The following is an 18939-nucleotide window of genomic DNA, read 5'->3' as shown; positions in this document are numbered from 1 at the left end:
ATATCCTCTTTGCAGTAAGAGGTGGTGAGTGCTTTCTTTTCAACATTCATATTGATCACAATTAGTACTTTCAAAATGCAATGGCTTGTTATAATGAGGCACTTCCCACTGGCAGAGTAACCTATAAAATGTATTTCCTTAATGGAAACATGAACATTTACACATTTTTGTCATTAATACTACATTGTTATTCCTGATTGATATTGTGGAGACAACACATTGATGTCTTATTTTACTTTAAAGCATGAATGAAGTGTTCTACCTTATCCATGCATTACTGACTGGTTAGTTTTCCTCAAACTCCTATTTTGCAAACAGTAATATGGTCAACCTGAGTTACACTCCTTTAATATTATTAGCAATCCATACTTTGAGAACTAGAGTTTTTTTCTATTTGAAGGGTTCTTATTTCAATTCCTGCAATTGTGTTCTCTTCCAGCATAAACTGATTTACTCATAAGCCTTTCATTAAAAGCTATCTTCTCCTCACGCCATCAGATTGAGAAGGTGATCTCTAAATATCTAGTTATTATCTAACTAAGAAATGTAAAAACTAGTTTTATCTGTCACACTAACCCATAATTCTCTTTAGTTGCAAATTTTCAAACTGTAGGAATATATGGTTTGTAAATTAGAGTTGCAGCTTGTTATGGTGTTTAACTCAAAAAACTGTCTTGGTTAGAACATTTAATAATTTCAGGCCTTTGATAGAACTTGTTCCCTCCCCCAACTAACATATGCCATTAAATATTTGATTTATCCAGTTTTGTATTATTAAAAATATTTAATATTCCATGATAAAATTTCGTCTTAAGAAAGGAATTCTTCCACCCATTGCTGGTTTTTTGTTGTTGTTGAAAGAACATATGACCTTCAATTAATAGTATAAGAGAACTATTGTTTTCAAAAAAAAACCTAGGAGAGGAGATAAAGAACTTCTAGTCTGAATGATGGTTCAAAGTTAAAGGAAATAGAGAGAAGCTTTAAAAAAATATTTTAACACATCTGGCACTGATATCTGCTGAGTGTCCTTGAAAAGGCATTTTTGAATATTTCTCCAAAACAGTGAAATGTTTTTCCTTCAAAGTTACATTGTGTTTTGAAATATTTGTGAAATAATACCTATAAATACAACTAATTAACAGATAACAAATATATGTAAAAAAAGCAGTCCATACATACCTATATGCGTTTGAGACATAACATCAGCTAGCCTATGCGCAGCCCCACTGCCACCACTTTGTGTTGAGGATGAAGAAGTGGTAGATGTGGTTGAGCCATGAATGGCTTGGCTGATCCAGTGCTCCATATTTATACTCCCTTGGCTTGAGGTCGGTGTTCCCTGTGAATCGCCCTGCACAGAACCTTCATCTTCTGAACCAGAGGAAGTATCTAGCACGGCAGACAAAGCAAGGGCTAAGATTTTATGTTGCAGTATTCAGGCACTGACCCAAAGCGAAAAAGGTCAGTTCAAATTGCAGTGGTGGTCCAAGAATTTTGCAAAACAATTCAGGAACCATTTTCTGTTGAGCTATGGGTTTAAGTAGTTGGCATAACTTTGAATATACTGGTGTATCCAGGCAACAAAATTGAGCCATTACAATAATTTTCTCCAAACAACTAGATATCTTGATTTAGAACTTATATCAAAACAGGAAATGTTGTTGTATTATTCACAATTTAGTCAGAATCATTGCTTTATTCTAAAAGCATTTCCATTCCCAAAGTAGCAATTCTCTAACATTAGTAACAGTGTGCAATAAACACCAGATGCTATAAAGCTATAGCAGAAGAATATCTGGTTTGGCCACAGCGGGAACTCAAAATCTTCAACTAAGAACTTTAATATGGCAGAATTAAGTGAATAACACACAGCAACAGAAACGGCACTCTACAAATTTCTTCATATCCCTTATGATTATTTCACAGGACATCTCAAAATATTTGCAGTGAGAGGAATTAGGGCCTAGAATAGAGACAATATGTGTCAACTTTGGTAAAGGAATGGAAGCAATCCATATCTCTGGCCTCTTTTTTGTAGTCCTCAGAAGTTACCAGATCACCATGCAACAATGAGATATGATTTCAGTTTTTGTTTAATGTGCTTTTGTTCATGAAATGAAAAACACAATAAACTTCCAATAACTTGTAAAGCTATTTCACTTTTTACAGGATTCTAGCCTTGGAATCCTGTAAGTACCTTGGAAAGTGGCTAAAAGCACACAGACTCCCTGATGCAAAATGATTTCCTGGCTCTGGTCAGGTGAAGTGTGCAAATCAAATCTATCCTGCCACAATGCTATCGGCAAACAAGGTCTGTGTACTTTAAAAGGCCACACTAAAATGACTTTAAAATGCCACATTAGCATTCTCTATGCAGCTATATCTACCTATCAAGAAATCTGGTCCCAAATTATGAAGTACAATACAAGATACTCCCAAGCTACTGCATTGTAACCCCAGTAGTCTTTTTCTTTCTTTTTTTAAACTCTTATTTGATTTTTTTCCTTGGAAAGTTAGAGAAAAATCAATGTTCTGGTAAGAAGAGAGGTCCATGTCTAACCTATGCAGGAAGCCAGAATGCTCTTTCTTTTCTAATATTCCTATGTACCACTGTCAGTTGAGGCTTGCTGCTCAAGAAAAGGCTTTAATAAATAACATAAAATTAGATGCATCAAATGTGAGAAAAGAGATGGATCAGACAGGTTGTTGTAACCAACACATGGCGGGGTTCTTACCTTGCATATTCATCTACACCTATTTACTGTTACAAGTGCTCAAAACAGCTTCTGAAATCCAAGTACGTAATACCTTTAGTACGTATATATGTCCTTACCTGGAGGGGTGTAGGCATCCATTGATGTTTGCACCACCAGCGAACGTCTCTTGGATGGCATAGGTACTGCCATCTTCCGTTCTTTATGTTTTGCAAGAGCTGCCTGGACTGCTTCTGTGTGGACATCTAGAATCAAAAACCTACGTATCAGTTTGGAACCCCAACAAAAGTTAATAAACACAGATAGTTTCTAGAAGACAATTAATCTTGTAAATTCCTTAGAGACCTGGAGTCAATTCTGCAGAAGTTTTCCTAGTGAAAAAGCAGCAAGCTATATATCCCAGTCAAGCCAAACACAACTCTACATTAAAACTTTACATTATTCTAGAAGAACACAAGCTGAAGCCCAAAATACAATGCCTTGAAAATACATTCTATTAGTAACAATAAGCAAAAATAGTTATTTTTAGGGCAACCATTTCTGCAGGATCTGCATTTGGATCATTCCAGCTAATTAAAACCTTTTTCTTTATGTTTCTTTGGAGGTTCATTCTAAACACAATTTGCTGTTTGGGATTTTCTCTAGGTTGCTTTTAATTCTTAATACTTTAGTCATATACTAATATAGACTGTCTAAACAAATGATGGGAAAAGTGAACAGAACATGGCAGAACACAGAAATAATTTCAATATTGTAGGTTCGTCTGAAGAACATTATTATGTAGCTTCTTCTTTTCCAGATGTATAGTTCAGATGGGTTATAAAACAACTCCTGTGGATCCCCACCTGACTATGCAGCATTGTTTAAACAAGATTATTGTTTTCAAAAACTTTGAGACGGTATATAGTTTAGACTTAATTCTTTTTAAAATGAAAGTTCTATCAAGATTTATTATAGCATAAAATACAATGAAGATTAAAAAGGGGGGAGGGCAGGATTTAAAAAAGAGGGGGGGAGGGAAGGTGTTGCCTCTTGATTCTTTCCAAAACAGTAAAATACTAATACATTTACAACTTCAGCTTTTTGCATTGTCTATAATTATTACAAGCAACACAAGGTACTATACAATCATCAAAGTTTCAAACCTAATTCTAATTTTACTTTCCTATTTCAAGCTTAAAAAAACAGAATATCCCAATAGATGCTAGACCAAATAAAATGTCTTTTGTTTAAAAACAGTTTACATTGCAACTAAACTAAATCCATTTTCTCCCTGTTGTGGGAAATGATAATATTTACACTTATTAATATGGATATTAATATCATATAAAAATCATATGCTTTCAAATACTTTTACCTTAAAGAGAAAACTCTTTTATATTCATTTTAAGATTCTAAACATTTCTTAAGAAATCTCATCTTTATAATTAACATCGATTAATGCATCTTTTTTAACTTTTCACATACATACACTTAAATAAAAAATAAAGAAAAATGGAAGGTCAAAAACTTATCTTTCCCTTTTTTCCTCTTAATATAAATACTTTCCAAATTTAATTTCAAAATATTTCTACAAGCTTTAAACTATAACCTATTCATCCCATTTTCAAACCCACTTTATAAAACAATGCATTGGATCGTTCAATTACATATGTCAAACTCCTCCACCTTGCCCTCATAAAACAAAACTTTTTTCTACATAAGTTTAGATTAAATTTCTTACGTTTAGACTTAATTTTTGACCAAAGCAGAAATTGTAAACTGCCTGCATTAGGTTGATTTGCTCTTCTTTATTCATAATTCTTTTCTTCCATTATTAAATTGAAATTAAAAATGAGGTTTTTTCCCAAACTGAATGTCTTATGTATTGAAGGCATGAAGTTTGCCAGCACTATCATGCTAGTTTGTATTATATATCTTTGCTTCCCACTCAATACAAATTGAAAAGACTAAGTATATAAAGCATGGTGTTCCATGGTTTTTTGGCAAAAGCACCAAGACAAACAGTAGAAGGATATCAGAAAAATCCCACCTGTGCTATAGAATTTTGCATGAAATGTATTCATGTGTGAAATTAATGGATATTCTGAGAAAGATATGTGTTTGTGTGCAAAGGAAGGAAGGGAGGGAGGGAGGGAGGAAGGAAGGAAGGAAGGAAGGAAGGAAGGAAGGAAGGAAGGAAGGAAGGAAGGGGGAAGGCAATATAATTTTATAACCTTTTTGTTGATTTTATACTGCACACACAAAATTATTCTATATTTTAGAAGCATAAATATTTACCTGACCTAATAGATGCTTCCATCAGCCTCCTTGAGAGCCTTATGAGTGTGGAGAATGAATTTGGACTCTGCTTGGAGAACCCTGTAGGGCTGTCTGTGTCTGGATGGCAATGGACTCAGACTCTAGCTGTAGTTTGCTTTAAGAAGTAGAGGAGTAAGAGTCTTGCACAGCAAGCTTGAGAACAGTCCAAGGAGAAGAGCATTTGAAGGAGTGGATGGATAATTATTGGGCAGCAACCTTCCCAGTGGGGAGGAAAGGGAGAGGGAGGGCTCAAGCAGTCTTACGTATGCAAGAGGACAAGGTCTGACCACCTCCCCAATGCCTTGAGCTTTATCTAATGTGGGAAGAAAGAGGAATAACTGATATGGAATAGTAGTGAAGGACACAACTGAGGTGAAACAAGCTGGATTGCAAAGAAGCACTAGATTAAATTGAATACTGAAGGGAAAAAAGAATAATAGAGGAATTATGAGAAGGACATGAATTATTTATAGTAGAGTCATTATAGTAGTTGAACCATGATTGTTACCAGTTAAGAGAGAGAACAGGATAGGGACTGAAAGGAAGGAAGAACCCAGGTTAGCCAAGGGGAAGGGATCAAAGTGCCAAAACTGAAGAGTGGGAAGGAAGGTTGGCTGGATAAACATCTCCTTTTGTGCATGAGGCAAAAAGAGAGAAGAGATGCTGTTCTCTTGGGGTGGAAGAACATAGGAACAGGAGCTCTAGGAGCCAAAAAGAGAATAAATCTAGGAATGGGACACTTGGAGAAGGGAGTAAAAGCTAGAAGCATGTTCCTTCTTCTAGAAGCTACTCTATTAAAAGTAGATTTGGAGGGTTAGAGATGCGACAAGTGGATGTAAAAGGTCTACATAGCCCTATTAAATTACCAGGTTTTTGAGATGTAAAAAAATATAAAGGGAGAACTCTCACGGCATGAACCAACCCTGTGACTGAGTGTTTGTTTTTTTTGGCATCCTCACATAACGTGGCAGAGCCATGTTTTGAAGGCCAAAAGAGTGGGGGCCCTGCCTTGCTTCCAGAGGAAGAATATTCCATTGGGTGGGGGCAATGGCAGAGAAGGCTCTCCTCCTAGACCCTGCCAGTCAAAGTTCTTTAACTGACAGGGTCCACAACACATCTTCCTTGCCTCACCTGGTGGGATGGGCCAATGTGATGGGATGAAGCTAGTTTCATAGATAGCCTGGCCCTATACCATGCAGGGCTTTATAGGTCATAACCAACACCTTGAATAGACCCAGAAGCAGTTCATGGAGCACCTCTTTTCTTTGGGCATACTTTTCAAGGGCAGCCTGGATAAAATAGGAACAGGAGGGTCCAGCAATGGTTTCTTGAGTAGGGGACACACCAGTTCCTCTTTAAAAAGGCAGTGAACAGTGCTGAATTTACCATTACCTTCTGAGAGTCTGTAACCAGCCAGGAGAGGCCTAGGTGTTGGCATTTGCATTCCACAGAGCCTGTCCACTTCCTCAGGCTCAACAGAAACAAACTGTTTCCAGATAACTGGGTAAATCTGCTCCCTGAGCATCTTCACAGGACTTGCACCACATATCGCATCCAAAGATTTTATCCTCCTGGAAAATTTATCTGAACAGCCCTGTGGGGTGGATTTCTGGGTCACCTTTTCTAAGGAGTCCGGGTGACCCTAAACAGGATTGCTGACTGGTATTCTGTGGGTGCAATAAGAGCAGTGAAGTATTGATGCCTCACCACTCTTACTGCTATGAGGTAAACCTTAATAGCAGCTCTAACTCGTGTTCAGTCAAATTCATTCTTTATTTGCAACCAACAATATTGGCCAAGTGAGGTCTGGATTAAAGAGGTCATTCTGGATTTTTTTCAGTTGTGTTTTACACAGGGTTTCATGTGTGAGTATTGGATGGAATCTAAACTGGCCACTTTTATGTATGACCTGCAATTGTTTTGGAGGGAACTGTGCACCCTTCCTTATGAAGCTACATCTTTCAGCATCATTAAATATCATCAGCTATCTTATCCTTTAGAGCCTCCTGTGAGTGTTGAGAATTGGTAGCATTGGATAGTTCCAATTGGTGTTACTAGGCAAAAGTTAAGCCAATGTAATTTTAGTGTGGGGTGCCTACATTTATTTAGCATCTATGTAAAATTTATACATAATTTAAATAACAAAACTATGACTCAGAATTAGAATAGAGCAAACAAAATGAATGCATGAGTAGTCTTTTCACCTACTGACTATTCTGAAACCTCTTTTTTGAAAACTTGTTTTTTTCATTAGAACAGGCAGGCAAGTGAAGAGAATATAGGGAAATTACATTTGAGAGTTAATGTTAATGCAGATGCATAGTTTAGTTTTGGGCAAATAAATAAAAAATAAAATAAAATAAAAAGGTTTGGGTTTTTTTAACTGTAGTTTCTTCATCTTTATCACTGATAATAAAGGAACAACTGCCTACCATAAATAAAGATATTTACTAGAAACAAGCTCTAGTGAAATCAGCAACGCATAATTCTGAATAAGTTTCTTTTTTATTTTTATTTTTATATCTAGTTCTAAAGAAAGCTAGATAGGCTTGCAAGCCAAGACCTTGAGCTCATTATTCACCAATAAAACAAAGAAATGAATGGAGACCAACTGAATCCATTCAAAAGAATGTTTTTGAAGCTAAGCAAATTAATCCAATTTTAAAGCCAAAACTAAAAACTATGCTGCTTAACCACAAAATAAATCTAAGATGTTTTTCTTGGCCTTAGCTATCATCCTTCAAGAATTAAATAACAAAACTCATAGTCCTTTTGGCGATCTCTCTAAACCATAAGATGGAAACTACTATCATGGATTCATATTCTTTTGCTTAAAGATTGTTTTCTATCTTAAATAAATTCTATCCTTAGCCACTCTTTTAGGCTGCGATCCCTTTGGCAGTTCTATGGAGGGCATATTCACAAAATGGCTGCCACAGTAACAAGACACTTCTTTGGTAAAAGTGGTGGCTGAAATCCAGTTCTTTGCTTTGCAGGATGACAGTTTCTTATTTAATTTTTTAATTAAAACAATCTTAATAAAGGAAAGAGGTGGCATCCAAAGCAGTTTCCCCTACCTGAATAATACAAGAAAGTAGAGCATTGTAGTAGAACGACCCACACTAACCACGTGCTCTACCACCAAAGTAACGACCCAATTTCCCACAACAGAACCTGTGTAAGAACATGCACAAACACACACTGCAGTAACCCTGACCATCATGAAAAGTAAACAGATCATCTATTCCATGGGTCCACAACCTCTTGCCTGAGGACAATACTGGTCCGTGGCCTGTTAGGAAGCGGTGAGCGAACAAAGTTTCATCTGCACATGTGCAATCAATAAGTAAACAATATCCCAACCCCCAATATCACCAACTAGCAGTCAAAAGACACGAAAGCTCCTGAATTTCAAAACTTAACCATAGTTAAGGGAAACTGAGCATTCTAGACCAAGCCATTCCAAAAATGCTAGAAAATTCCAGGAACTTAGGTGTGTATCTCTTTGTTGCCATCTAGTAGTTGTCAAGATGGCATGCACATAGCTGGTTGCTACACTTAACCAAAAGCTCCCTTTGTTTCCACTCATCATGCTATCTTAAGTAAATGCCCAGCTTTTCTGTAAGGATGAGCCATCCTTAGAGGGGCCCATAATGTGGTTTAGCTTTTCTAAGGAGTGAAAGCCCACCTAATATCCCTGCCTCTGCAGCCTTATTGTGGCTACTATCTTGCCTCTTCTGTATTTATGCCACTAGTCAGATATCAGCAGTTCCTAACAATTGTACTGTGCAAATGTTTTTGTGCACTATTTTTATTAAAGAAGTGACATGATTTGTTGCCTTTTAACTAAAACTGAATTTTACTTATTAATAAAAAAACTACAGCTATTATTTTAACACAGCTCCTTACTAATTTTTTGTGACTGAGGAATTTTGGGAATTGAAGTCCATGAGTCATAAAAGGGCAGAGTTTGAAGACCCCAGCTTTAAGCCTTCCTCAGACTAAACATGCTATTTTATGTGTTTGTTTGTTGAATTTAATTTGTCCCCTCCCCATCTCATTGCAAATGACTCTGGGCAGCTTCAATATTAGAACATTAAAAACCTAACAAATATCTTTAAAGGAATAAAACTAGAAATCCTAATCAAGATATAGTTAAAAGATGGGAAAGGGGGAACAAGGGGTGGGGTGGAGATGGGATTGCCTTTTAATTCAACAATCACCTCCAATGTGATTCTCCCGTTAGGGCCCCAGGATATCTGGCAGACTTCAGGCTCCTGAGGAAGCAGCAAAAGGTAGCAGCCAATTCCCCTTAGGGAATAAGATGTTCCACAGGGCAGAAGCCACAGTAGATAATCTTTCTCCTGAACTCTGCCTGCCAGAATTCCTTGACTGACAAGGTTGGCAGCATGCCTCCTCTACCAGTGCGGATGAGGCTATTATTTGTCTTAAGCACTGTGATATTTTTAATGGGATTATTACATTTTAAAACAGATTTGGGAAAAGGTTGTTCTGTTTCATTCCAAATTATCAAAAATGTGAAGCATTGAATAAACAACTTTGCACATTAACCTTCCGCCTCCTCTTCTTCCTTTCCAGATTAGCTGGCCCGTACACTAGATTCAACTCATGTTTTTCATTATTCTTAGATGATCAATATCGGCTCTTCAGAATGAAGTGATGACATGACTAGAAGGATTATTTGCTTGCTTGTGCTCTAGCCATCTGTGCAAGATTTATTATTCAAACTGCTAGTCTCTCTAAATAGCCAAACAATACACAGTAAAACGTGGGACCAAATCAGATGAGACAATATGTGGTAAATTATTACAATTTCAGTTGTGCTCATTTTATCAGTACATACAGTAGTCATGTTGATAGTAACTCATAGTTCAATAGAAAGCTGAGTGAGATCTTCTCACGGTCAAAGTCCATAAGCTGTGGCTCAGCTCAGATATCAAGCATGTGGTTTGGCTAGTTTTGGATTAACTTGTGTAAACCTTGAGGTTTAGAAACAATATCAAATGAGGCCATTTGCTGTACAAAGCACTGGTTTACTTAACCATTCTTTATCAAATAAACATAATTGGCTGCTTTCCCATAACATGTTTAGCTCATCATCTATGGTTTATAAAAACCACAGTGGTTGGATTTGTACAACATGCTAAGTCATAATCTAAATAAGTTAATTATGGCTTAGTATTTTGTATGAACTGGAGTATCAACATATAATTTTAGAATTTATTTTACAATGTAAGGTAGAAGCTAATGAAGAGGCATGGGTGTCCTATCCCCAACAATCAATACAATCATTTACTCACACACTTCAACATAAGTTTTCAAACACCACCATAAGTAACAAAAAAATGATATTTAATTATGTGTCTCGCCAGAGCTGATCTTATAACTTGATGATGGGTTAGACATTGTTCTTATTATATATTCAGAAAGCAAGCTATGATGTTTACATCAATTTAAAGTACAATAACTATGGAGGTTTTGGTGAACAACAACATGACTCACACTGATGATGTTACCTAACTGGGTAATGAAACATTTGCAAGCAAAGAAGCAAACTCAGGGAGCATCAAGAACTCCACACTTTGACTGTGAGTTACATATATTCACTTCTATTAGAATACAATTGTACCGTAACAGTTACTTCAAGCAATTATTTATATTTCTAAACTATACAACTATGCAATTTATAAACAGTTTCTCCAACTTATAGAATTAATTTCCCCAGCTGTTTTTCTAACCAAATATTCACAATTGTTATTAGCTATGTCAGTAGTTACATGGGAAAAATGACTGCTCAGTCTGTGCATCCCATAAATGAAAATAATGGTTATCATATGAGCTCCTGCCTTGGGCAGAGGGTTGACTAGATGAATTACAAGGTTCCTTTCATTCCTATGAGTCCGTCACTCAATTTCCACAGAGAAATTGTGGACTCAACGGCATAGAAATCAAATTATTCTGTACCCTAAACAAATATCTACTTCCTGTTCATATTTGAAACTATTCAATAGTCAAGTCTATATTTTAATTAGAGATAGCTTCTGGTTCAGTTACTTAGTGATATTTGCAACAGAAGTAACAACTGATGTGAACTGAATTCTCTTTCAAAGTATATGAAGAACCACCTACATTTAAAGTATGTAAAAGCAGGCCAAAAAGGAAAAAGGAAAACAAAACTAGATTCAGTTAAGATCATTTCCAAAATCTAATTCTCATATCAAAAGATAGGAGAAGGCTGTAGGTAATTATGGTCAGAGATGGTTCTCGTAGAAATCAGGTTTGGCCCTCTGATATTTACAGGTTGTTCTCTCCTGATTTAGGTGATCCCTTATAAAACTGCACTTTCCTAGATGAAAGTTAATGGAATGAATCTTCCTTATGTTCTTTTGCTGGTATACACAAAGCACATTAAGATTTTCCTCTCGTAGGAAGGGCAATCATACTGACTTCCATAGTTCCTAAGACCCAGAAGAGGGCTAACATACTGTGGCCAAAAGGTGATTTATTACATTTATTACATTTTGGCTTAGAGCACCACACTCCATTCTTAGGACAATGCAATCAAGTGTCACCTAGTAAATATTTTAAGTTTCCATGTTAGTAAGCCAAGACTTTTTTCATCTTTCCTATAGAATCTCAAGTAATCTCACTCATGTGGGCCAGGCTTCAATCTTGTTATTCATTCACAATTTTAACTGAAAGTGCACCTTAATACTAGTTAATCTTATTGACTATGAAAACTACATGTTGGATAATGGAAATAACGTTGGAATTTAACTAGATAGGAATTCTTATCAAACAATGAGTAGAGCTGAGCCTTGACCATGCGTAAGAATATTAAAGTATATTAAAGTCCAGTGTTCTTTTGTGGCCTCAGAATGGGGGAGCCTAACCATTTTTCAGCCTGCTTTTAAAGCTTTTTGAAATCTGGGCAATGTTGTGCCTTATTTTTATTTTACATTTTCAAAGAAATGTACCAGGGCTTCATAGGCTATTTAAAGTCATCGTTCAACTCTGCATCTTATATGGATTTGCTAAATTGTCTATGATTGGTATTGATGCTGTTCATCATCACTTGTCAAACCACCAAATACATTTTGGCTAATTAGCTGTCTCTCTTTTAACCAATTAAAGATAGGCCAATTTGCATATTATGATGATCTCAATCTAAAGACCAGAGCTGAAATACTGAGGAAGTATACCTTTATATTTCAAAGGTACTACCGATACTTATTATAATTTTATTCTGCAATCCAATCTGCAATGTGCAAAATCAAAGTGGTCTGGAAAGAAAAAAATCACAATGTCTTTTGTCTCACAGTCCTTGGTTATTTAACAATGCTAGTGTACAATGTGACTCCCTTACTGCACCCAGAGAATACAGGTGAACAAAGAGTCGGGCAAGAATCTGTTGATGGGCCTTCATTCTGTATCTCCTTTCTTTCCCAACTGGTAGCAAGGACCAAATACCAAGCAATACTTTAATAGCAGGTGAGACAACAGAACAAAAGGAAGTACATTCAAACTGGCATCTCCTCCCCAACTCCAATCAGTTTCTTAGTCTCCATCTTGTCTTCTCAAGATATTTCCACAAATTTGGAGCTTTGGGATAAATCAGTGGGAAGTGAAGAAAACCACATATGGCCTATGCTATGGCCTAACAGTATAAAAGTAAACTAATTCTTGGAATCCCAATGAAAGCAGAGCCATTGTTATTATCTTTATGCAAAAGAAAAAGTATTTGCAAGTTTGAGGACAGAGACAAAGGTGTCTACAGTAACAATGGTTACAAAATGGCGGGTGTGATCAGGAGTACGTAGCCCCACCCCTTTTTAACATACTAATATAAAACATACTACCTCATTGGCTTATAAATCAGGGCAATGTGTCAATGTGTATGATTAAAAGTACTGGTGCTATGACTGCCCAGTTATATCCACCTTCTGAAGCCAGCGACTATTGTTGTAAAGTGTCTGGCATATATTTATTATTAAGGGGAGCAAGAATTTAATAGAATTAAAAACTGATAGGAGTGAGGTAATTAATATCAAAATTTTATTTACTTTATTAATGAAGCACAATGTACTTGTGACAATTATTTAATGCCTTCAGATCAAGTTGTCTTCTGAAACTTGCATGAAAATTACAATTTATAGTACACCCCTTTTCTTCCCTTGAAAATTAGCTGAAAATGGCTTGCCTCATCCTACTGGAAAAGAGGCTTCCCTGCCAACTTATAGTGCTTCTGTTGCTTGCTTTGGGGTAGAGCAGTAAAGCTTAGCACTGTCATAACGCTACCATCATATTATTTGTCACATTGTTTTAAATAATAAGTTGGGTGAATGGAGGAAAGGGAAAAACTTAGAGGAACACATCCCTTATCTCATGGGCTTCAGAAACATAAGCAAAAACCTGGGGGTAAAGAAAGGGATGGTATCCTTAAATCAGCCCACTGACTGAGTACATTTATCGGCCATTGAAATTTAACGTGGTTCCTCACAGAAAGGAAGAGAAGATAACAAATTATTTTGATATTAGATATTGATTGCTTGCTCAAGACCTGAACTGAAACATGTTGCATGGCAATGTTTTATTGAACATTTGACTGGCTTGTGTGCTTATCTGTGCACATGCACACACACGCACAGATGCACATCCCATCTCCACAAAGAACGTCTTCAATCATTTGCAACCAGCTTTTGAATTCTTTGTTAATCCCCTCAAATGGAGCAGATTTAGATATAATTTGCTTCCTTGTAAGAGACTGTACCAATACATTTGCATGATAGTAATGCTGATTTTTATTAATCATAAATTAGTTTAAGCACTGTATTCTCCCTCCATCAAACGAAGAATATTCCCCATCAGCAAACTTACGTTAATCTTACTCAGTCTACAGCCATTGCTGCTACAGAAATCATGAATGTGCTTAGCAAAAACTGTTTGAAAGCTCAAATTTTAGGAATTATGACTATATAATTAATTTTGCTGCCAAGTGTCTATTAGCAATGGGATAAGGGTATGTGCTAATTGGAAGTGACAGGTGATAAAGCAGTTAATGTGCTATGATCAAAGTGGCTGAATTACAGTATTGTGTAGTCTCTTGTATCTTCCTTGTCATTAGCCTGCTGTTATCATGGAGCATAGTGGACGATCATAACATGAAAATGGATATGCGGATGTCATTAACAATCAGCCCCTGTGAAATAGTCTCTCACCCAGAGCACAAGTCTTTCTGCTGAGTACAGTTACAAGTTCTATGGGGGAAAAACTACACAAGCATGCAAAGGCAGAACAGTAAGCTTTTTTTCTTTTTTACTAAAACTCTTGATTTATTTTCAGTATGCACAGATTTTGAGAATTTTATCCTTGGCAAGCACAGATCTGGCTTATGCACTATTTTAAGGCAAGCTTTAATGAATAAGATGAATGATCAATTGGGAGTGTTGCTGGTTGTACCAGCCTACCTGTTGCGGTGGCCACATGATATGGAGGGGAATCTGTCATGATTAGACATGATATGGTATTTCCCCTGCCATGATTAGTATATGCCCTGGTGGCTATAAGATTTTCCAGATGATCTCTGATAAGAATGGGATGGGTAGTGCAACCATCCTTCTTCTCCTTGACCTCTCAATGGCTGCAGAGGATGGGGCTGGGCAGCACAGTATTGTGCTGGTTCAAGTTCCTTCTTCAAGGCCGGTCCCAAGCATTTTTAGTAAGGAACAAATGGCAGGCCCCATTTGAACCAGTAGTGCACTGGTTCAAGTCCCTTCTCCAAGCCGGTCTCAAGCAGTTTTAATAGGGAACTAGTGGCAGGCCCCAACTGAATAGTTCACCCTTGGCAACTGAGAGACTCACTTGGGTTTCAGAAGGAGCTGAGGGAATATCCTGGGGATTTGGTTTGTTCAGTATCTATCCACCATTTTGGGAATGTGATGGAAAAAGGAAATCAGGACTCTGTAGGGTCATGGTTGAAACAAATGATCTGGACCCCTTTCTGTAGGGTTTCAGGAGAGATTATGGGAGACAAACGGTATTGTTTGTGTTTGTGGATGTCTGCTGGCAAGGGTGGCATGGGTTAACGTAATCATCCTTTTTCTCCTTGACCTCTCAATGGCTTCGGGGGATGGGACTGGGCAGCACAGTATTGCACTGGTTCAAGTCCCTTCTCCAAGACTGGGTCCCAAGCAGTATTAGTAGGGATCAAGAAGCAGGCCCTATTTGAATGGTTCACCCTGAGCAACCAATGGACCCATTTGGGTTTCAAAAAGAGCTAGAGGTTTGGTTTGTCTAGTGTCCCCCCCACCTTTCTAAGGAAAATGGTGGAAAAAGGGATAATAGAAGAGAAACTGCATTGTTTGTGCTTGTGGGTGCAACCATCCTTCTTCTCCTTGACCTCTCAATGGCTGTGGAGGATGGGGCTGGGCAGCACAGTGTTACGCTATTTCAAGGCACTTCTCCAAAGCCGGTCCCAAGCAGTTTTAATAGGGAGTGAGTGGTAGGTCCCACTTGAACCAGTAATGTGCTGGTTCAAGTCCCTCCTTCAAGGCCGGTCCCAAGCAGTTTTAATAGGGAGTGAGTGGCAGGCCACATTTGAATGGTTCACCCTTGGTGACCAACAGACTCACATGGGTTTCAGAAGGAGCTGGGGAATATCCTAGGGATGTAGTTTGTCCAGTGTCTAGCCACCATTTTGGAAATGTGGTGCAAAACGTAAACCAATTGGGAGTGTTGCTGTTGTACTAGCCTACCTGTGCTGGAGGCCATCACGGGTCTGCTGGTGAAGGTCCCCAGGTTTATGGTCCTAGGTGACTTCCATCCTATCCCTGACTTGGCCTCAGAAGCTGCCCAGGACTTCACAGCCATCAATCTATCCCAGATCATCTAAGACCCACTCGAGATAGTGGCCACATCGCGGATAAGATTTTCTTGTCAGAGCACTGGCAACATGATATGGAGGGGAATCTGTCATCATTAGACATGATATGGTTATTTCCCCTGCCATGATTAGACTACGCCCTGGTGGCTATAATATTTTCCAGATGATCTCTGATGAGAATGGCATGAGTAGTGCAACCATCCTTCTTCTCTTTGACCTCTCAATGGCTGAAGAGGATGGGGCTGGGCAGCACAGTGTTGTGCTGGTTCAGGTCCCTTCTTCAAGGCTGGTCCCAAGCAATTTTAATAGGGAATGAGTGGTAGGCTCCATTTGAACCAGTATTGCACTGGTTCAAGTCCCTTCTCCAAGGCTGGGTCTCAAGTTTTATGGAGGATGGGCTGAACAGAACAGTGCTTTGCTGGTTCAAGTTCCTTCTACAAGGCTGGTCCCAAGCAGTATTAATAGGGAGCAAAAGTGGCAGGCCCCATTTGAATGGCAATTAAGGGACCCACTTGGCTTTCAGAAGCAGCAGTGAGGATACCCTGGGGATTTGGTTTGTCCAGTGTCTACCTCACTATTTTGGGAATGTGATTGAAAAAGGAAACCAGAACTCTGCAGGGTCCTGGTTGAAATGAATGATATGGACCCTCTCTGCAAAGTTTCAGGGCAGGTTATGGGAGAAAAACGGCATTGTTCACACTTGTGGATGATCTCTGGTGAGGGTGGGAGGGGGTAATGCATCCATAATTTTTCTCCTTGACCTCTCAATGGCTGCGGAGGATTGGGCTGGGCAGCACAGTGTTGCGCTGGTTCAAGTCCCTTCTCCAAGGCTGGGTCCCAAGGAGTATTAGACGGGATCAAGAAGCAGGCCCTATTTGAATGGTTCGCCTTCAGCAACCAATGGACCCATTTGGGTTTCAAAAAGAGCTGGAGGTTTGGTTTGTCTGGTGTCCCCTTCACCTTTCTAAGAAAGATGGTGGAAAAAGTGGTTATGGAAGAGAAACCTCATTGTTTGCACTTGTGGTTGTTCTCTGGCAAGTGGCAGGCCCCATTTGAATAGTTCATCCTTGGCGATTAATGGACCTGCTCGGGTTTCAGAAAGAGTTGGGGGGATATCCTACGGATTCTGCTGCACAGACTTGTGGAGGTCATGGCCGCAACTTGGAATCAGAACGTAGGTGAGGCCTTGGATAGGATCATGCTTATGTGCTCTATCAGTCCCAAAACTCCCCATGGTTCATGGAGGAGGTGAGGGTTCTCAAAAAGGACCAAAAGGCAACTAAAATGGTGCTAGAAGAAAACTAAGAATGAAGCTGACCGGACATGTGTTAGACCTGCCTTATGCTGGTACGAGTGGCAAAAGTCAGTATTTCTCCAGTCAAACTGCATCTCCAATGTTGTCTGATGTGCCTGTTCATGGTCACCAATTCCTCTTTGAAAAAGAGGGCTGGGGTAAGCATTTAAAGGCTATGCAGAGGAATTTGTTAAACACGTGATGGATATAATTGCTTGGATCCATTCTCAGTTTGAGTCCACACATACATCAGGTCCATTGGAGAGACCCGGGGAATGGATTTGGCAGATTATCTGGGAGCAGTTTAACTCTGTTATATCTGAGAAAGTAGACAGGATCCATAGGGGCTATTAAGGCAACTATCTGCTTTTTAGATCCCTGTCCCTCCTGGTTGTCCCTCCTCACTATCTTGGGAATGTGATGGAAAAAAGGAAACTAGGATTCTGGAGGGTCCTGGTTGAAATGAATGATCTGAACCCTTCTGTAGGTTTGAGGGCAGGTTATAGGAGAGAGATAGCATTGTTCACCCTTGTGGATGACCTCTGGAAAGAGTGGGATAGGGTAGTGCAACCATCCTTCTTGATATCTCAGTGGCTACCAGGGATGGGACTAGGTGGCACAGTGTTGCACTGGTTCAGCTATTCTCCTAATTAGGCTGGTCCTAATTGGTTTTAATAGGGAGCAAGGCTCTATTTGAATGGTCCACCCTTGGTGACCAACAGACACTCATGGGTTTCAGAAGGAGCTGGGGAATATCCTAGGGATGTAGTTTGTCCAGTGTCTACCCACCATTTTGGGAATGTGGTGGAAAACATAAACCAACTGGGAGTGTTGCTGTTGTACTAGCCTACCTGTTACACTGCTGGAGGCCATCTCGGGTCTGCTGGTGGAGGTCCCCAGGTTTATGGTCCTAGGGGACTTCCATCCTATCCCTGACTTGGCCTCAGAAGCAGCCCAGGACTTCATGGCCATCAATCTATCCCAGATCATCTAAGACCCACTTGAGATAGTGGCCACACCGCGGATATGATTTTCTTGTCAGAGCACTGGCAACATGATATGGAGGGGAATCTGTCATCATTAGACATGATATGGTTATTTCCCCTGCCATGATTAGACTACGCCCTGGTGGCTATAAGATTTTCCAGATGATGAGAATGGGATGGGTAGTGCAACCATCCTTCTTCTCCTTGACCTCTCAATAGCTGCGGAGGATGGGGCTGGGCAGCACAGTGTTGTGCTGGCTCAACTTGCTTCTCCAAGGCCGGTCCCAAGCATTATTAATAGACAGCGAGAGACAGGCCTTATTTGAATTATGTGCTCTTGACAATTAATTCAGAAGAAGCTGGTATCCCCCAGCTGGTCCTGGAGGACTCTACTGCACATTTCTGTGGAGGTCTTGGCCACCATTTGGAATCAAAAAGTGGCCAAGGTCCCGGACAGGATTGTGTTCATGTGTCCTCACATGGCCAATCAGCACCCAAACTCCTCTTGGTTTATGCAGAAGCTGTGAGTTCTGAATAGGACCAAAAGGCAAGTAGAGTACTACTGGAGGAAAACTAAGAATGAAGCTTACCGGATATGGGTTAGAGCCACAATTAAAGACTATCTTGTGGCCATAAGAGCTGCAAAATGTTGCTATCATTTAAAGGGCCTTGCAGAGGAATTTGGTCCATGCCAGGGGAAGAGGCCTGCTACACATCCCACATGCTAAGGAATTGAAG

At 39.0% G+C, this 18939-nt stretch overlaps 1 protein-coding gene across 2 annotated transcripts in view; it reads right to left on the bottom strand.

Moving 5' to 3' along the window:
• The window catches only part of LOC308677055 (disco-interacting protein 2 homolog C), a 120293-nt gene that overhangs the window by 88108 nt on the left and 13246 nt on the right, over positions 1-18939 (bottom strand). For both annotated transcript variants that reach the window (XM_081343215.1, XM_081343216.1), the window contains exons 4-5: positions 2837-2962; positions 1183-1392 (exon numbers count right to left, since the gene is read on the bottom strand). In XM_081343215.1, coding sequence (XP_081199341.1) covers positions 1183-1392; positions 2837-2962 — 336 coding nt within the window. The remainder of the gene's footprint in view (positions 1-1182; positions 1393-2836; positions 2963-18939) is intronic.

Source organism: Vipera berus (genome assembly GCF_964194415.1).
Source record: "Vipera berus genome assembly, chromosome: Z".
NCBI lineage: Eukaryota > Metazoa > Chordata > Lepidosauria > Squamata > Viperidae > Vipera > Vipera berus.
This window is presented reverse-complemented; position numbering and strand designations above follow the sequence as displayed.